The 21,511-nt window shown below is 35.7% G+C and overlaps 1 protein-coding gene across 1 annotated transcript in view; it reads left to right on the top strand.

Annotated features, from left to right (window-relative positions):
- Tmeff1 (transmembrane protein with EGF-like and two follistatin-like domains 1) overlaps positions 1 to 21,511 on the top strand; it is a gene marked incomplete at its 5' end in the record, with an annotated part of 94,688 nt that overhangs the window by 26,920 nt on the left and 46,257 nt on the right. The window contains 3 exon segments of the mRNA XM_013513288.1: positions 6,451 to 6,580; positions 12,861 to 12,887; positions 15,295 to 15,391. Of these exon segments, the coding sequence (XP_013368742.1) occupies positions 6,451 to 6,580; positions 12,861 to 12,887; positions 15,295 to 15,391 (254 nt within the window).

Genomic DNA, 21,511 nt, shown 5'->3' with positions numbered 1-21,511 from the left:
CTTATTTACTTATTTATTTATTTATTGTTTTTTTGAGACAGGGTCTTGTATGCAGTTCAGTTGGCCTTGAGCTCACTTCATAGCCCAGGCTGGTCTCGAACTCAGAACAATCCTTCTGCCTCAGTCTTCTGAGTGCTGGGATTGCAGGTGTCCGCTACCATGCCCAGCCTTCTTCTTCTTTATTTAAAAGTCTTTCCCTGCCAGGCATGATGTGGTGTATGCCTGTAATCCTGATATTCAGGATGCTGAGGCTGGATGATTGCTGCCAGTTAAGGCTAATCTGGGCTATCGGTGAGTTCAAGGCCAGCCTGAACTACATAGGGAGATCCTGTCTCAAAAACTAAATAAAATGAAACATCCTCCAAAACCAAAACTAAAAAGTCTTTCCCTGAAATATTATTTTTGTGGCATTGGGGATTGAACCCGTGGCCTTGTATATGTTAGACAAGTGTTCTGTACCCCTGAGCTATGTCCTGAACTCATTAATTACCCATTAGTTAATTAATTAGTTAATTAATATGAGAAAGGGTCTTGCTTAATTGCCCAGGCTGCCTCAAACTTGTGATTCACCTGCCTCAGGTGAATTCCCTGGTAGCTGTGATTCCCTGGTAGCTGAGAGGATCAGCATGAACCACCATACCTGGCTCCTGAAACTCTTAAGATTATAAATAGTCTTTTAAACATATTTAAATAGCTAGAAAATCCTCCTGTGACCTGATTTGCCTGAATCCTTTGCATTCTTACATGTGGCACAGTGGGACAGGGAAATACAAGTTAAGAGTTGAAATCAGTGGTAATATCCAGTGTGCAACTCAATAGGTTGCCTCTTGGTGAGAACAAACACCTCAAAGACAAACAACAAACAAGAAGCCAGCTCAGCACAAAGCACTTCTAAGCACTTCTAAGTTGTGCTAAGCGCAAAGCACAGTTACTCTTCTTTCTCTCTGTCTTTTCACCTGCCTCATGCACTCAAGTTTTCAGAAACATTCATGGGGAAGGGCGTTGACTGGCTTGAATTGAGGAGTAGTACTAAACAATTAAAATTGTTTTGTTGAAGAAAATCAAGCCCATGCAAAGCAGTCACAGGAGGTCACCGTGTTCCCTCGAAGAAGGCAGTGTGTTTATCCTGTGCTTAGTTTATGCCAGGTCCTAGGCCAAATGCTGAGGCTGTAAAGATGTTTAAAGATATTTTCCTTGCCTTGTAGGCGCAAACTGCCTAAAGGCGACCATCATAGTTTCCTTGATCTTCTTGTCAAGGAAACCTTCCTTTGATCACTGCCTTCCTGTATATAAAAATCTGTTCAAGTTAAGCTTAAGTTATTGTTAGCTTAAAAACAACTGTTTAATATGTACTTTAAGCACTTTTCTGCTGGATACCTTATTAATGTTTTTCAACTTATATAAAAAACTTATGATTCAGCATGCTTTTGGTGCTAATATAAGCTTTCTGGGATGTGACTGAAATACATGTTAACACAGAAGAGGATTTTATATAAAAGTCTAAAACTGTTTTTTTTTCCAGTCTCCTAATAAGAGCGATTGTCATAAATACGTAAACAAAACTAGTTTATTAATTTTATACAAAGAAAAGTGATAATGCTACATCTTTTGCTTACCACTTATTTGCTATGACTTTTCTTCTGTTTTCTTTCTCTTTTTCTTCTATCTGGAGTTCTCCAGATTACGTGATTTTCCCTCTGAATTTAGCAGTGTCCTTGCAAGATGCTGTGTCCTCTTACTAAACCTTCGTATTATTAAGAGTTTATCAGAGAAATAGAACCAGTAGGGCACACACACACACACAAATGTGAGAGGGAAATTTATTATAAGGAATTGGCTCTTTCAGAGAGGCTGAAAAGCTCCACAGTCTGTCATCTGCATGCTGCAGGCGAGGAACTCCAGTGATTAAGTCCTGTCTGAGACGGAAGGCCTGCAAACCAGAGGGCTAATATTCCACCTTGAACACTCAAGGCGAGAGAGAATTCTCCTGTTCTCTGCCTTTTTCTTCTTTAAATGTCCTCAGTGGAGTGTATAATACTCACTCCACACTTGATGGGGCAGTCTGTTTTACTTGGTTCCCCAATTCCAGATGCTAATTTCACCTGAAAATACTTTCACGGGTGTATCAAAAAAAAAAAAAAAAAAAATCTGGGTACTCTGGAGCTCACTTAATTTGATACATGAAATCAGCCATCACACCCTAGTTATACTCTTATTTATTGTATTTGACCCAGTTCCTGATATACTGTAGGTACACAGTACCACAGTACATTCTTGAACGAATGTGGCTCCAGAGTTGTGCATCACTGTATTTTTCTAGCTACTCTAAATGGGTGGCAGTATCATTGCACTCTTCTAAAGAGAAGTTGAAGGTCAGAGTTCCTTTCCCCAGCAAGAGTGGCAGTATAGAGAAGGTGGACCTTAGGTCAGAGATAGATTCCAACATCAGTGCATAAGGCAAAAGTTGCATGCTGTTTAAATAGCTCAGATCCCTTCATTTGCCCCTAAACATACTGGGAGGCTTCCAGAACAGTCCCCTGGAGACTGAAAGGGACCAAGGAATAGCGGGACTACTTCTTCATTTCAAGTTCATTCCTAGGAATGTGCTTGTGAGGTTGAATTTCAGGGCCATTAAATCCCCTGCTGAATGAGAAACCACTCTGAAGATATCAATATGTAATACAACAAGCATTGTTAATTTCCTACCACTTTGTTTGTAACTCTGTATTGTCTATACTGTTCTTTTGCTAATTTGTAAAAGGTTGTCTGTCTGTTAATGTTTTCCTCCTTTTATTTTTGAAATAAAAAAAATAAAAATAAATCCCCTGCTCATTGGCACCAGATGATAGAAGATAAAGACCCCGGTGTTCGTGTGTGGTGGTTAAATCCATCACTTGTGAAGAATTGAGGCTTTTCTTCTTTTGCTTATTCTACTGTGACCTTGGGAAATACTTAAGATCCAGAAATGGTGATAGCAATACCAGAAATAGCTAATACCGAGGATTTACCACAGCCAGATATAAATGCTAAAGGTAGATTTCTCTTATTTAATTCTTATAACAATTTTATTAGATGAGGACTATTATGATTACCATTATACAGATGGAAAAACAGTGCTGGTGCTAGCCCGTGGATGATGGGCTCAGGATTTGGACTCAAGCAGTTTTGACTTCAGAGCCCTACTGTATGCAGTAAGCCGTGTGTTTCACATGGTAGCCATGATATTTAAATTAGATGTTTAAAATTGTGGCCCAGTGCTTACTAGGTAGATACTGTTTAATACATGTTAAGATTCTCAGCCTTACCAGATTTAATGCTCCTTTTTAGTAAACAATAATGTTTTTTTTTTTTTTTTTTCTGGTACCAGGAACTGAACTCACGACCTTGCGCTTGCCAGGCAGGCACTTTGCCACTGAGCTAAATCCCCAGCCCCTGAGCTAAATCCCCAGCCCCAGTAACCAATAATTTATGTCCTATTTCTTTATTACCCTTAAATGAAATTCATGGATAATGTAACCTACATAACATATAAAGAAATGAATATAATGCATAACTAATATAAAAGAAAAATAAATGTAATTTATAATAATATAAACATTTCGGAATGTAAATGCTTGGGCATGATTACACCAGTATTCAGATACTTACATATGTGGATCAAAGACTGCAAAGTATACTTGTAATGAATGTTTGGATTTAAAAAAATCAGAAGCAGTTTCATTATAGAAGCACATGAAAATAAAGAAGTTACAGGTCTGGTGGATGCTAGCATAAAAACCAGTATTAGGATAAGGTATAAAACATACTAGTTCCTACATAAATGGCCAGGGAGACATTCAGAGATTATGTAGTATTTGTAAGTCTTTGTTGTATGGAACTACCCCTTCCTTTGCGGTATATCTGATATCCTGGTAATTCACCTGCTAAATAACAGTGAAATCCCTTTATCATTGTGACAACCAAACATTCAGGAGCACCCTCCCCTAGGGGGCAGTATTGGCACTTTTAAGAGCTCTGTTAGAAAATCATTAACTATATTGAGGGAAGAATGGTGTTGAAAAGTTCTTACTCTTAGCACTTGGTATCTTGGAGTGTACAGTGTCCCTTGCTAGTCATGCATTGTATAATTACAAAATATTGTTCGACTCATGCAAACATCATAATAGTTACGTGCTAATTTTCGGAATAAAGAATTAAAGAATGTGATCTTGGAGAAATTGGAGGACTATAAGGCTTACTAAAAATTTTTTAATTTTAATAAAAGTTGATATAGGAGTTTCCTGATACTAAATGTTTAGCAAACTCAACTTGGGAATGAAGTATTGTATTAATTACATGTTGTTTTCACCAGTGCTTATCTGTGGTAGCATAACACATTTGTATTTCATAAAGTAAATCTGATCACTTTTTAAAAGTAGGTAAATAGTAAACCTTGTTCATTGCAGAAAAATTGAGAAATAGAAAAATCATAAAGACATAGTGTGACTGCTCAAAAGGAAAGAACAACTGCGAATGGGGAAAAGAGAAAAGAAGGAAGGAAAAAATGTGTATATATACACAAGATAGCTAAGATAATTGTATACTAATTTTCATTAGTTTATTGAAAAGAACTGTTAGTGCTTATATTGTTTGATCAGTTTTGCATGCTTGTACCTGGTAATCTGAGCAATTACTTTGAATTTAACCTCAAAAAAAGAGATAACAGTATACAATGTAACCATTGTTAATTTGAAGATAACAGTATACAATATAATAACCATTGTTAATTTCCTGTGTTTGAAATTCTATAGGGTTTTTTTTTGTCTCTTTAAAGTAAAGAAAATAAAAAAATAAAGAAAATAGACACTGTGAAAAAATCATCAATATTTTCTAGGATTTATTTTATTCATTTTTTTCTAAAATGGAATATAAATGTAATTTATTGTCTTGCTACTTTTTATTATCATATTCTTTAAAAAATTTGCATTCCTTTTCATGGAGTAGGTAATGCTTTTAAAAATGGCACAACATGCCTAGAAGTTACATATGTGTTTTTCACTTAACATTTATTTATGTTAGCTTTTCTTGTTATATAATAAGTACTCTTTTAGAAGTTAATTCTTGATTACTACAATATTAATTGCTTGAGCAAATGTAAAATGCTTAACTAAACATTGCCTTATCGTACTACAAAATATTTGTAGTACAAAGTTTTATTTGAAATCTCTGTAATAAACATTTGTCTACAAGTTTCCTTCCTTGTAAATGTAGAATTCTGGATCAAAAATTGTAATCATTTCTCAAGACTTACGATCTTGTTAAATGGTGTTCCTCAAAAGTTGAACCAATTTAGATGACCACAACTAGTATATTGGGGTACTCACCTACTTAAAATTTTTTGAGAGGCTGGGGATACAGCTCAGTGGCATAAGCACCTACCTGGCAAGCACAAGGTCCTGAGTTTGATCCCCCGTAATGCCAAAAAAAAAAAAAAAAAAAGAAAGAAAATTTTTTTTGACATCACCAATTCTATAAGTTAATTGTCTTAATTCTATAAGTTAACTGTCTTGTTTTTAGTATATAACTCTACTGCTAGTTAATATATACTTAAATATATTAAATATAATAATATATACTTAAGTATATTAAATATATTAACTGACCATTTGAACTTTTCTAGTAAATAATTTTGGTCTATTTAAAAAATTAATTTGTATTTTTTTAGTAAGGATGATAACTTGAATCACACTGTATTTTCTCCAGATGTTTGTACTTTAATCATTTATGATACTTTGATCTATAAATGGTTTTAATTTTTTAAGGATGCAGGTCCAGTGTCATTTCTCAAATCTGAATCACCTTTTTCCTTTTTCTCTGACTAATTTCTGTTCAACCTTTACGGCTCACAATTCCACTTTTTTTGAGGTATTCTTTGAATACACAACAATACTAGACTGTAGACACATATACTTATTGTTATTCTATTGATTTGGAACATGATCTAGCTTTGCAGTATGTATTTTTTCTATTATTAGGGCTCTCACAAGATTTGAAGGTCTCTGAGAATGATGATTGCTTTTTTTTTTTGTACTATAGTACTTTTTTGTGATTTTCCTATAGAGATATTGAACAAATGAATTTTGATAATAATAAAATATTACCCAAGTGGTGCTTTTACAAATATTGTCAAGAATTTTCTGTTATTATCTCAAATAAGTTTTCATAGCATGAAAATGAAATATCATGGGATTTTCAGTCTCATTTTTGTGGAATGTGCATAATGATTTTCATTGTGAGTGTGAAAAAGGTATGAAGACGTAGCAGAAGTCTTCTTTTTAAAAACCAAGTAAAAGAATAACCTATTCAGTAGTAGAAGAATGTCATAATACTATGGTATTGCATTCATGAATGTGAAGTAAAGTATTAATATTCATGCCTAGTTCTCAGAGTTTATTTTTGTTTCCTTTGCAGTGCCATACAAATTATATTCCCGTCTGTGGATCGAATGGGGACACTTATCAAAATGAATGCTTTCTTAGAAGGGCTGCTTGTAAGCACCAGAAAGAGATAACAGTAGTAGCACGAGGACCATGCTACTCTGGTATGTGTAAATATTAGGAATGTTCTATTACATTTTCCAAGGAAGCTTTCAGCCAGAGGTATGTTCTCAAAATTGCTGCATCGATTGGTAATGATTGTGTGAGAAGCCAGAGAGCTGTTTTTCACTCTTATTTCATGTCAGGTAATCATTGTGTAACTTCTCACTACGTTTTTAAGCCTGAACGCCTCTTTTTTTTTTTGAGACTTTGCATATTCTTTGTCCTATGGGCTTGAACATTAGACAGAATAAGATGGGGGTGGCATGGGAGAGGTAAGAAATATCTGTAGAAAGCCATCAGTTAGTGGCATTTCAGGTTGTATTTCTTTTTTTTTTTGTTTTGTTTTTTCCCGGTACCAGGAATCAAACTCATAACCTTGTGCTTGCCAGTCAGGCGCTGTGCCACTGAGCTAAATCTCCAGCCCCTGTATTTCTTTTCAAGATATTCTCTTTTCACTCATTGCCCCCAAGCTGTTTATATTTGCACGTTTGTACACCATCCTTTGTTTGTGCTAGAAAGATGGCCATGGTTGTATTTGTCACCTGATGCAGAGTTTAAAAACAAAAACAAAATTTTGCCAAGTGCTTCTGTGTGGAAACCAAATGTTCACAACAAAAGCATTAGTGAACTGAAGTATCACTATAGTGGGCTTCTCATATAAGAGAAACCATGTGACATTGAAGCCCATGGGTCTGATTTATTTCACCTAACATTATGCTCTCAAGGTGTATCCATTTTCCTACCAACAACTTGAGAATTTTATCATCCTTCTTTATGGAAGAGTAGTACTCCACATTTTCTTTATCCATTTATCTGTTGATGGTCATACAGGTTTCTTCCAAGATTTAGCTTTGAATTGTGCTACTGTAAAGATGGATATGCGTTCATCACTGCGATATGTCTTTAACTCTTTTAGGAAGATACCTAAAAGGGAATAGCTGGGTCAAAGGGCATTTCTCTAGTTTTTTTTTTGTTTTTTTTTTGTTTTTTTTTTGGTTTTTCTCTGGTACCGGGAACCGAACTCACGACCTTGCACTTGCCAGGCAGGCGCTTTGCCGCTGAGCTAAATCCCCAGCCCCTTTCTCTAGTTTTTTGAGGACTCTCCATATTGATGTCCATAGTGGTTGTACCAATTTACACTCTCACCAACAATGAAGAAGGATTCCTTTTCCCCTGGATCTTCTCCAGTGTTTGTTATTGGGTGACAGCCATTCTTTCAGAACTAAGATAGGATCTCTGTTGTTTTAATTTGCATTTCTCTAATGGCCAGCAGTGTTGAACACTTTTTCATGTATTTATTGTTCATTTATATTTCTTCATCTAAGAAGTGTCTCTTTGTTTCAGATGCCCATGTTTGTATTGAGTCTTTTAAAATTTGGGGAGTCTAATTTTTTTGAGTTCTGTATATATTTTCTAGATCTTAGTTCTTTGAGGAGTAGCTTGCAAAAATGTTTTCCCGTTCTATAGGTTGTCTCTTCTATTCTGTTGGTAGTTTCTTTTCCTGTGCAAAAGCTGTTTAATTTGATGCAATCCCATTTATTGATTGATGGTATTATTTCTTGTGCACCTGGGGCCTATGCATATAATAAATTCAAGGGTTTTGCATAGTTTTTTCTTCCAGCAGATTAAGTATTTCTGTTTTAGTATTTAGATCTTTGATCCATTTTAATTTTAGTTTAGTGCATGGTGAGAGAGATGGGTCTAAGTTCAGTCTTCGGCATGTGGATAGCCAGTTTTCCTGGCATCATTTGTTAAAGAGGCTGTCTTTTAAAAGATTTGGCCCCTTTGTCAAAGAGAAGGTAGCTGAGTGTGCCTGGAGCTGTTTCTGCATCCACTATGGTGTTCCATTGATCTGCAAGTCTTTACTTTGCCAACACTATGCTGTTTTTATCACTGTGGCTCTGTAGTGTAACTTGAAGTTTAGAATTGTGATGCCCCTGCCATGCCCTTGTTGCCCAGAATTGCTTTTGCTGTTGTAGGTCTCTTGTGGTTCTGTATGAATTTTAGGATTGCTTTCTCTAGTTTGGTGAGGAATGCTGTTGATAGTTTCATTGGGATTGCATTAAACCTATATAACAGTTTTGGAAGTACAGCCATTTTGACTATAGTGTATTGGTTTTGCCTAACCAGGAACAGGGGATGTCTTTCCATTTTCTGATTTCTTTATTGATCTCCTTTTTCTGAGTACTGTAGTTTTCATTGTAGAGGTCTTTTACTTCATTGGATAGATTAGTTCCTAAGCATTTCATTTTTCTTAATGCTGTTGTGAAAGTTACTGTTTTCCTAGTTTCTCTCTTGGTGAATTTATTATTGGTGTACAAGAGTGCTACTGATTTTTGTGTATTGACTTTGTATTTTGCTATGCTGCTGAATTTGGTTATTCTAGGAATCTTTTGATTTTTGAGTGTTGACTTTGTATCCTGCTACTGAATTTGGTTTTACCTCTAGAAGTCTTTTGGGGGAGTTTTTGGGGTCTTCTGTGTAGAGTATCATGTCATCTGCAAGTAATGATAATTTGAGTTCTATTTTTCCTATCTATTTCACTTTTATTTCTTTTTCTTGTCCAATTGTTTTGGCTAATATTTGAGAACTATATTGAACAGAAGTGGTGATAGTGGATATTCTAGTCTTGTTCCTGATCTTAGAGGGAAAGCTTTTAGCATTTTGCCATTTAATATGATGTTGGCAGTAGGTTTATTATGAATGGCTTTTATCAGATTGGGATAAGGTCTTTCTGTACCCATTTTCTTCAGTTTTTTTTTTTTTAAATTATCAATGGATGTTGAATTTTATTAATTGCTTTTTCTGCATCTATTGAGATGATCATGTGATTTTTCTTGATTCTGTTTATGTGGTGTATTACATTTATTGATTTGTGTATGCTGAACCATCCCTATATCCCTGGAATGAATCCTTCTTGGTCATGGTATATGATTTTTTTTGATGATTTGCTATGTTCTGTTTGCCAGTATCTTACTGATGACTTTTCTATATTCATTAAAGAGGTTGGCCTGTAGTTCTCTTTTTTGGTTGGTCCTTTTCTGATGTTGGACTCAGGGTAATGTTTCCCTCCAGGAATGACTTTGGGAGTACTGCTTCTATTTTTATTTTATTAAAGAGCTTGAGGAGTACTGGCACTAGATCTTGTTTAAAATTCCTGTAGAATTTAGCAGTGAGTCTGTGGACTAGGGCTTCTCTCCTTAGTTGGTAGTTTTTAAAATTATATCTTCAGTTTTACTGACTGATACTGGATTATTCAGGATTTTTATATCTTCTTGGTTCAGCTTTGGTTGTTCATATGTATCTAGGAATCTGTCCATTTCTTCTAAATTTTCCATTTTATGAGAATAGAGGGGGGCTGGGGATTTAGCTCAGTGGCACAGCACCTGCCTGACAAGGACAAGGTCTTGAGTTTGATTCCCGGGGTACCAGAGAAAAACCAAAACCAAAACCAAAAAAAAAAAAAAAAAAAAAAAAAAAAAAAAAGAGAGAGAGAGAATAGAGGGTCTCAGGGTCTCAAAATAGTTACCAGTGATGATCTGGATTTTGGCAGAATCCATTGTGATTTTTACCCTTTTCATTTTGAATTGCATGGATTTGAGTCTTTTTTTTCCTTATTTTGGTGAGATTGGCTAAGGGTTTAAAGTTTTAATTTTGAGACAAGTTTTCCCTTAGTTGCCCAGGCTGGCCTTGAACTTGTGATTCTCCTGCCCTGTTCTCTGATTGGGTGTGCTTACAGGTGTGCACCACTACACACAGCCTAGAGCTCTTTCTGGTCTCAAATTGAGTGTGCATCATTTATGAAGAGCCTGAGTTTAAGATACTAAGTGCTTTGATAAGCTGTGAATGTTAAATTTTAGCAGGCAGAATGATAGCTTGTCAAGGGCACTGCACCAGGGATAAAAGACCTGGCTTTGATGTTACTGTACCCTTTGACAAGTCACTTAACCTCTAGAGCACCAGTTCCCCAAATCATTAGATGAATATTTTCTCCTGAAGCTCTTAAATAAAGATTTCAAGCACTAAGCTGTTCAGTGCTGTATTGATTTTATTATTTGCTGAGTGGGCCAGTGATTTTATATCATTTGGTCTTTCCTGTTTTCTATTTCATGAGTTAGAAATATTATTCTGCTTCATTTACTGGAAAACTCCTTTCTTACACTTTTAAATTGGGCTTAAAGTTTTCATCTGAAAATTTTCTTGGTGACATCTCAGGACAGTTTTTTCCTGTCCTGTATCTCTGTGCATGTAGAATACTGTGTTTATTTAACTGTCACACTTGCTCCTTCCCAGATCAGTGATTTTTCAACCAGAAGAGACATTTCTTGCGTGTGGTAGTATAACATATTCTTAGGGTTGGGATGGAGTCTGTGGACTGAGACAGGCATGTGTATTTCTACTGTGGATAGTCTATAAGAAGAACTCCCATTATCAGAGTAGTCGGAGCATTTTGTTTATTTACAACTTGTAAATGACCAAGGAAGATGTAGGATTTTTATGCTGACCGAAATTGGACACAAATCAAAAAAAAGGTTTGCAATAAGTATGCTTTGTCATTTTATTTCTGGCATTTATTGTGGTGCCTGGCACTTAATATGTCCCCTGTCAGTAGATCCGATATAGAAGGAAGAAGGGAGTATTTGCTTGCCTAAGAAAAGTTTGATCATCAAAACACTGAAAAATAGCTGGGGTTGGTGGCACATGCCTGTAATCCCAGTACTTGAGAACTGAGGTAGGAGGATCCCTGTGAGGCCAGCCTGGGCTGCATAGTGAGTTCAAGGCCACCCTGAACTACAGTGAGACTAGTGAAACCAACCAACAAACAAACTGAAATCAGATTCTTTCATTTCTTTTCTTGGGTTTTTTTTCTTTTCCTACTTACATAGAAATGTCATCTTAAATCAAAATTTAATACAGTTGAAGACTTTTCATGAAAGCCCATGAAGAGGGGCTGGGGATTTAGCTCAGCGGCAAAGCGCCTGCCTGGCAAGCGCAAGGTCATGAGTTTGGTTCCCAGTACCGGAGAAAAACCAAAAAAAAAAAAAAAAAAAAAAAAAGCCCATGAAGAATTTTGCAATTGGATCTACATATGTACAGATATATTTATTGTATATATTACATTCAATGTATTATAATGTAGTATATATTATATACATTATATATTTATAATATATTATATAATACATTATGATATAATATTAAAATATTATATAATATATAATACATTATTATATATTTATAAACATATTTATTTCTCATTACTATATATATTTCTCATTGCTCCTGTTTCTACCATATCTGGAAATTTGATTATTGTCTGAAGGAACCTGGAGGGAAGGGAGCAGTACTGCTGTGGGTTTTGCCTGTCTTCTACTCCAGAGAGCTCTTTGGGAGATTGGAGTGGTTTCTCTAGGATCAGGTTATCTTCAGTTCTAGAAAGTGTTGGTCAATGTGTCAGATTCTTCACTTGCCATCTTTGCTTTTTTATTTATTTTTTTAACAACTTAATGCTGATGATTTAACATGTTCTGTGCAAGGTGTTGGTTCTTTTAACTTTAGGAAGTAAACTTTTTATATTAGTTGAGTTTTAGGCTGGCTTCTTACTGAGATTCCTTGTGGTTAGATTTCCTATCAGAAATTAATTTCATCAGTAGTATGAAAACTTCAACCCTGAGGTTCTTTTAGAGGAGGCCTTGGTTCTTTTTTTAAAAACCTCTTGGCTGGGGCTGGGGATTTAGCTCAGTGGCACAGCGCCTGCCTGGCAAGTGCAAGGTTGTGAGTTCGATTCCTGGTACCAGAAAAAAACAAAAACAAACAAACAAACAAACAAAAACCTGCTGGCTTTTGGTCTTTACTCACAAATTTCATTAACATTTTTATAGCAAGACTCAAGGCTCTTTTCCATCCTTCCTAATAAAAGCAGCTTAGTCATTATTCCTTTCAAGGTTTAACAAAATTAAATTTTCCTTGTACCTTTTAAATGAGAAATATTTAAAAATATTTGTATGTAGCTTTTCACAATATTTATTAGTCTTTACTCTGTGCAGGATATCTAGATCCTTCTTGAATGAACTACAAAGAAATATGAGATAGATGATTACTTAAATTCATTTATATTTTGTGACATAAAATAAATGTAGAAGAATAAACTGCTAGATGTCACAAATATGAGAAAAATATATGATAATGGGTTTCATGGTTTTATTATTGATGAGAAATTTTACTGTTTGAAAGATGAAATTTCCAGGAAAATATGTTTATGTTCATTGTTTTTCTTTTCAGATAATGGCTCTGGATCTGGAGAAGGAGGTAAGTTCCAAATATTTCTTAAAGGGCATTTGCTTTCTTTCACTTTTCTGTTTTAAAGCTTTGAGATGTAATACATATACCACATGATTCACCCATTTAAAACATACAAATCATAACTTTTAGTATATTCACAAAGTTCTACATTCATCACTGCAGTAGATTTTAGAATATTTCATTTCCCTAGAAACTACTTGCCCCTTGGCTGTCGTCCGTAAGCCCTCAGTCCCCCCTTTACTTCTGTTAAGAAGAGAATACACACACTATTTCATGCATTCTTTTCACTGAAGGTTTCTTGTCAGATTAGGGGGAAAATTCTGTGGCTTCTGTTGGATTTTTAAGTCACAGGGTTAAAAATAACTCAAGCGGGTTGTACATAGAAAAGGGAAAACTTTTGGAGCAACTCTGGTGGAATTTAAAGCTTATTTTAAACTTTCAAAAGTGTCCCTTTTTAAAACTTTACAAATATGTGAATTAATTATTCTTGGTATTTAAAAAATTAATATTTATAATAGCATGCAATAAAGTTTAAATGACCAGACCTGAGAATAACTAGTCTATTTCATAGTCTAAGGAGGCTGTAATTCTTACTATCTCCTATGTGCAAAGTAATGTTTGAGGTAATATGAGGATACACTAAAAGAACATTATTGCTAGGAGATTTCATTCCATATGTAAACTATAGTTATGATCCTTTGAATTCATAGAAAACCTTTATTGTGTGTTATTCCTCACTCTATATTTCATAATTCCTAAAATTTCAGGTTGGAAGGTTTTCTCAAGGTTTTCTAGAAAATAGAACAATCATGAGGAAGAAGTTCATGGAATGCGGTTTCAGCTTAAAATAAAGTGATTAAAGTTCTTGAACAATAGAATTTGGTTTAAATGGACACATACAAGCCTAGTAACGTTTGAGGGATCAGGATCATGAATCTTAGAGATGGAAAGGGTTTTAAGAGTTCATGTGGTCTAGCTCCTGTGGCCAGATATTCAGGGAGAAACTGTCATTGTTCCTGTAATAAAGAGGTGAGAATTGATCAAAAGTTGCCAATGTAACACAATAGTGGATGTTTTCCCTTGAATGTAGTTTGGCCATTGTTTTAGGAAGTTAGAGTTAGAAAGACTAGGTGCTATGATTAGATTAATAAATAAGCCTTAGTGAGTGTGTGGTCTGCTAGTAATTCTAGATCCCATGGTATTTCTGAGGCCTCCCAATTACTTAGGATTATGATTTCTGAATTTGGGGATTTCTCATGGGAGTTTAGTGGGGAGGATTTGCACTTTAAGTGCAGGTCAGCACCAAGAATCAGAAGATTGAAAGCATTACCAAAATGATATTATAGTTCTCTGTATTTTCTCTTCTTTTTAAAATTAATATATTATTGCAGTACATAATGATTACAATTATTGTGGGGAGTCGGTACATGTATATAATACCTCTTAATTCTTTTTTCTTTCTTCTTTTCATCCCCTACCCTCCTTTCTTTGGTTCCTTTCCCATTTGCAAAAGCTCTATGTTCATCATCCCCCTGCTTCAGTTCTTTTTTCCATCCCCTTTCCTTCTCGTGTCCTCCTCTCGCCATCTCTTGTTCCATAATTGGGATCTGTGAAACTGAACTGGGAAATCTCTTGAGTACACTTAAATTGGCATTTGATCTGACTCCCTGACCAGTGTGAGATGATCAAGAAAGGATGCAGTCTAGTTGAGACCCTCACATGTAGGGTCCCCCTTAGGGCAGGATTGAGCTGAGTTGGGGAATAGTGGTATTTTCTGGCTTTTGTTGTCAGGTCGTAAGAGACCCAGGCACGTCTGCTATGGGTATTGTTGGCTGAAAAAGGGAAAGTCTATAAAGAGAGCTTTTCTTGTTAAAATTTGCAGTTTTTTTTCCCCCATACTGTGGAACTACGAGTTTTTATGTAGTTAGAAAGCCAAAAGTGTGAAAACAGTGTGAGGATAAGATGAAAGTGACATTGTACTTTGTTCAAGCACTTATTTGTTAACCACATTGTACAGTTTATTTCAGTAGGAGGGTTATCACTGAATGTATTGCTTTTTTGTATGTGTGATATTGGGATCAAGCTCTAAGTTTTGCTCATTTCTTCCTCTTATTCAGTGTTACACAGTAATTCGCGTAAGAGCAGTTTATTATCAAACCCACTATATTGTTTGCACATGCATATTTTAAAGAATTATTTTGTTAGCAGCAGTACTTGTACCACAGATTATGTTGTTTTCAAGATTAGCAATATTTTTGGACTCAGCATTGAGACATTTTGGAAGTAACTGTTTTCAAGAATTTGTACACATTTTCTCTAGAAGGGTGATACAAATGACTGCTGAAAACATGAAGCATGTTTGCAAAGGAGATGCCCACTTTCGGCTGAAAGTTTAATTTTTCTTTTTAAACAGAAGAGGAAGGTTCAGGGGCAGAAGCTCACAGAAAGCACTCCAAGTGTGGACCTTGCAAATATAAAGCCGAGTGTGATGAAGATGCAGAAAATGTTGGGTGAGTAGATAGAGGGAGAGGGATACATTTTTTTAGAGGTTAATTTTCAGCATGACTGTTGTAGGAAGCTATTGTTTGCCTGGTTTTGTATATTTTGTGTGTCTTTTCCATATTGTTTTCTTTAATACTAAAATGACTTTTCTCTTGTTTTAATTCTGGCTATTTAATTAAGCTTTTTAAGTTTTAGAATGAGAATCCCTTTGTGCTTGTTGCTTTTTCTTAACTTGATAGTATTGTGTTTTACGTTAAGCACTAATTTTATTAATCAAAAATGCTGTTGTTTCGAATGACCTTATTACACTTTCAATTGGTATCTGTAATAAATAGGTTCTTTTTCAACCTTGCAGTTTTATACAAAAACTTTTCATATATTTCAACACATTAAGAAAAGTCCAAAACTTGTTGCAAAATTTTAGATATATTAAATATTTTATATAATTAAAACCTATGCCTAGAAATGCCATTTGTGTAGGCTGACATGTTTTTCCTCACTCATGGTTAGGTTTCCCAAAGGTGAGTTTTGTGGCTGTCAGCATTGTGCAGTTTCCCATTCACTCACTTGTCCTGGTTTGTGTCTAGATGTCCCCCCAGAGCCTCATGGAGTCATAGGTGGAGCTTTTTCAGAGGTGGTGAACCTAGAGTGCATGATTGATTCCTGGTGCAGTGCTAGGATTAAGGGTGCTAGGATTAAGGATGGTTTAAATTAGTTCACTGATTGGTTTGGTACCACCCTACTCCCAGTAGCTTGGATATAATAAAGGGACAGAAAGAGTCTATAAACTGAGCTAAATAAACCTTTTCCCCTTTAACTTTTGGTGTCAGTTATTCTGTCTCAGCAACAAGGGAAAAGTAACCAAGACATGTTGTAAGAAATGATGTTCTTTGATAGCGTGGTAATAATGAAGATGTTCATCGACACAGTCATATTTGAGTTTTCCTTTCATCAGTATCCTGTTTATTTTTTCCCAGTCTCATCGTTCTTCTGGGGCTTGCTTTTTTTTTTTTTTTGAATACAGGTCTCTCTATGTAGTTCAGACTGACCTTGAACTCAGTATGTATCCCAGACTGGCCTTCAATTTGCAGTAATCCTCCTGCCTCAGCTTCCCAAGTGGTGGGACTACAGGAGTGCACTATCATGCCCAGCAGGACTTATTTTTTGTGATCTGATTTTTAGATAATGACTTTAGTATCTGCTAGCACAAATAAATCTTCACTTTCTCACTTTTCTTTAGTGAATATTTCAAAAACACTTACAGAGATTGGTATTTTCTTCCTTACTGGTACATATTTTTGATATGTATTTCCTAGTCCCGTGTTTTATTTAGCCCTTAAATGGTGAAAAGTAGTGATATAATCTAATTAGCATGAATGCCCAAAGTGGGTTTTATAAATAAAAATCATTCTGTTTTCAGTGTTTATGATACTACATCAGCTGTTTGAATGGCATTTGGTAAAATTGTTTGATAGTTTACTTGCTGCATATTTCAAAGTAGATGAGAAACTGGCACAAGAAAAGCAAGTTCAGTAAAAAGTGAGTTCAGATTGTGAATTTATTCCGTTTCTGTACTTTGGTCATTTGGCCTGGGCTGTGTGCGTCCACTTCAATCAGGGTGGTTTCGTGTTGGAGACTGTGTTTTCCAAAGCAGATATTAGTCTGTGGAACAAGAGAAATATGCTGAGCAATATGAATTTAGAGAACAGATAATGGATATGCTGATTCTTCCTCTTGATTTGTACTTTTGATGTGACGTGATAAAACATCATTGTGTGTGTGTGTGTGTGTGTGTGTGTGTACATACTTAATTCTTTTCAGTATTTTTACTTAGGACTTTTATAATGGTGTCCAGGGTCTACATACATTTTGGGAATCAAATGTCTGGGACTATTGGTCTGATTTTATTCCTTTGTCAATATCTCTATTTAGCCACGTTTTGTACGTTTTCCTTATCATGAAAATTATGCCCCAACAGAAACAGAAGTCTTTGGCTTAAAGTGAGACAAATTTTAGTTGCAGAAATGTCCTCAAATATAATATTATATAAAGTGCACCTCTTTTTGTGAAAAACTTAAGATGTATCTCATTTCCAGTCAGAGCAACTCTAATTTTGTGTGTATCTGTTTATGAGAGTTTACAGCTACTATTTGCTTTTTCTTTTTTATCCCTCTTTTACTTTTTTTTTTTTTTTTTGGTACTAGGGATTGAGCCCACAGCCTAGGTACTGAGCTACATCTCCAGCCCAGTTTTTAAATTGCCCAAGTAGGGCTCAAACTTTCCATCATCCTGCCTCGGCTTCCCAGAATGCTGGGATTACAGACTTGTACCACCACATCTAGTATGCTTGTTATTCTTGCAGATAAAACTCTAAGCGTAAGGAAATGGGTACAGACCTTGGAAGGTTTTACCAATGCTAAGAGTATACAGGGTGTTGCTAGCAGGCAGAGGCACACGTGAGTGAGTAGCCAAGAGCAAGAAATAATAGGAAAATCATGTGGAAGTAATTGATATGTCAAAATTAAGTGAGAATACCAAAATGGTTGAACCTACTATAAAGAGAGACAAAAAGAAATTTTAGGAACATCAAATCTTTTATTCTATAAAACACTTACTACTGATAACACTTGTTTTTAATACAGTATGGATATCTCAATGGCTATGTAATTTTTTAAAGTTTAACTTTTTTGTTTTTTTTTTTTTGGTTTTTCTCCGGTACCGGGAACCAAACTCACGACCTTGCGCTTGCCAGGCAGGTGCTTTTGCTGCTGAGCTAAATCCCCAGCCCCTTAAAGTTTAACTTTTAAGTGGGGCATGGTACCATGAAAGCCATATGGTGGTTATAAAACTCCTTCTATGTACCTTCCCTGTGCTTTCTGTAGTTGCCATCAGGTACATAGTAGCATGCTTGCCTGAAGGTAATTTTTACTTGGCCAGGTAGACCTTTTGGGTATGGAAAACTGAGGTATGCAGAAAATTAAGCCAGTAAGCCTGAATTTTTATAGAAAAATCTGCTATTTTCTAAGGTAATACTTTTCTGTTGCTGGGGCAAAATACCTGAGATACACAATTTAAAGGAGGAACTGTTTATTTCAGCTAACAGTTTCCAAAGTGGGCACTCCACCGTGAGCTTCCTCCAAGGTGGAAACATTATGGCATGATGGAGGAAAGCTGTTAACTCATGTCATCCCGGAAGCAGAGAGCAGGGGAAGAGCGAGAAAGGAAGGAGCCAGGGACAGGTGTAGTCCCCAAGGTTTTGCCCCGTGTCCCACTCAGGCACATCCAGAAGCGTGCTTTATTAATCTACAGCAAGTCTCTCAACCAGCCGAGCCGGTAAACAAGAGTAAGCATCACAGTTGTTCATTTGTAATTTTCTTAAAAGATAAACTTTTAGTTACTACACACAGAAGCTTTTAATTATAAACTGAGTACTCATGCCGTGAGTTAATTATTGTAAACTGCATTAGAATCTGAGAGTTTATGGTTGGAGAGGAGCTTAATAGTTTTATCAGGTGAGGAGATTGAGGAATTAAGCGAGAGGTTTAATGAGGATTCTTTTAAGTTAGTTCAGTGTTTTTCCTATCAATTGCCTCCTTATAAATTACCTTCTTTCTTATAAGGAGAAATGCCTTGCATTTTTTACCTTTTTGTCTCCTCAAGGATGACTGCCTAATGAGTTTTTTTGGAGGGGTGTGTTTTTTGATTTCATTTTTGCTTCAAACAACATAAATCATTGCTTTTATAGTTCTGTAGGATAGAAGCCTAACGTAGATCTCTCTTGAGTCAGGATCCAAGGTATCGGCAGGGCTGTGTTCCTCTCTTTAGGCTCTGGGGGGAGAATCTGTTTCCTCTCTTTCTTGTTTCCAGAAACAGATCACATGCTTCACCTCGTGGCCTCTTCCATCTTCAAAGCCAGCAACCATGAGTTGAATCACACTCGCATTGACTTACTGTTTTTCTGTCTTCTCCTGCATTTTTTTTCCGTGTGATTAATATCATTAAAAATTTTTAACACATAATATGTGTTTTATTATATATACTATACAGTGTGTTCTGATAAATCAGGACAATTAGCATTTCTATTTCCTTATCATTTTTTATGTTTGTAGCCTCAAATTCCTCTCTTCCAGTTCTTTATATATATATATATATATATATATATATATATATAAAATGGGTTTTTATGAGCTTTTGTCACCTTGCTGTGCAATAGGACACATGCACAGGAGATGGGGATAGAGGAAGGATCGTTAGTGGGTACCAGGATGCCTGATGGCTTTTTGAAAACAATACTATCCTTTATCCGTCAGCTTGGTTCCTGGTGTGGCTTAACTTCCTTATCTCCTGGTCACTGTCAGCATTAACTACCTTTTAACATTGTTAGTTCTTAGCTACCATCTAGAAAGCAGATGATTATTTGTTGGTTTTCTTATTGGTGACTTTGAGACTTTTTGGACTATACCTTGTGTAAGAAATAACTTGAAGTCAGTGATATAGCTCAGTGGCATAGCACCTGCCGGGCAAACGTGAGGTTATGAGTTTGATTCCCAGTACCAAAAAATAAATCAATACACAAATAAGTTGATATTGTTCCCAGCACTCTTGTGCACATACACATAGTATTATTAAGTTAATCGAAGTTCTTTGGGGTGATACTTGTCTTCCTTAAATATAGTGCATTCTACTCTTTTCCATCCTGTGTTCTTAAAAAATGTTGATAGTGATTCATTAAATTGTCTTCATAATGTACTAGTGATTGTGACCTATAGTTTGAAAAAACAGTGCTCTAGAATATAACTTTGTTAGGTAATTATTTCATGTTCTACTTTTAGATATGAATATTCATGACATATATTTTATCTTTTTGCAGTTGAAATATCTTTCCTGTCAAAAGAAATGCTATATAATCTATCTGGATTTCAAAGAATAGCTAAAATCTTTCTCCTGGTTTAAAGCTTTCTCTTGCTAATGGTTAAGTTTAAAAAACCCCAGCATTTTAGGAGAAAGGATAACTGTGGCACCGTGTAAATTAATTTTCAGTTGAAGAGAAGTGCTGTTTTTTCATTTAGTGATTATTTTTAGCCATTTAAATGAAAATTGATTTAAACTGCATACTTCCTTGCCTTAACCAGAACATACAACTCATATTTAATTTTTTTGGTGGACTTGGGATTGAACCAGGGCCTTTTCACTAGGGTATGTCCCCAGCCTTTTCTTTATTCTATTTTATATTCTGAGACAGGGTCTGGCTAAATTGCTCAAACTTATGGTCCTCTTGCCTCAGCCTCCCAGAGCACTGGATTACAGGCATGCACTACCACACCTAACAACATATTCTTAATACCAAATTTCTCGAAATGTATTAATAGTTATTAACAGTTCTCATAACCTTTTTACATACGTTTCCTCCCTAGCTCTTCTTGGCAGCTCTGTTTGGTAGGTGGGCAGGAAAGTATTATCCTGATTCCCCAGGTGAAAGTGAGCTAAGGGAAGCGTGAATGGCTTGCTGTCATTTAGCAGAGCCAGAGCACAGGCCTGTGATAAAGACTTTATCCGCTGTGTTAAACACCTGTGTGTAGTGCCCTGATGTTCTTAGAACTGCTGCTGTGGTGGTTGTTTCATTGTTACACTTCAAGGATCCATTCTGCTTTGTGTTTTGGTTTCTTATATTTTTTTTTAATATAATTTTTCTTTTGCCTCTTCAGGTTGTTCATTACTGCTTCTGAGTGCTGTCTTGTTAATGAACCCTACTGTTAAATGCTTCTAACTTTACATTTGATTTTCCACCTCCTGGAATAGGAAACAGTACACTTACAGCACCTATATGTAATGTAGGAATAAATTCTTTTTTTTTTTTTGTCTTTTTTGAGACAGGGTCTTGCTATGCAGTTCAGGCTGGCCTTGAGCTCACTTTGTAGCCCAGGCTGGCCTCAAACTCACAGCGATCCTCCTGTCTCAGCCTCCCGAGTGCTGGGATTACAGGCGTGTGCCACCATGCCCGGCTAGTAGGAATAAATTCTAAATGTGAGATAAGAATATATAGTGTCTTTTGAGCAAGGTGCACAAACTCTATTGAATGTACTTTATCTCTTTTCTGCTCAGTTGCTATTTTCACTTACTTATGATTT

This window comes from Chinchilla lanigera, unplaced genomic scaffold (genome assembly GCF_000276665.1).
Source record: "Chinchilla lanigera isolate Chin_1 unplaced genomic scaffold, ChiLan1.0 scaffold00018, whole genome shotgun sequence".
Classification (NCBI taxonomy): Eukaryota; Metazoa; Chordata; class Mammalia; order Rodentia; family Chinchillidae; genus Chinchilla; species Chinchilla lanigera.
This window is presented reverse-complemented; position numbering and strand designations above follow the sequence as displayed.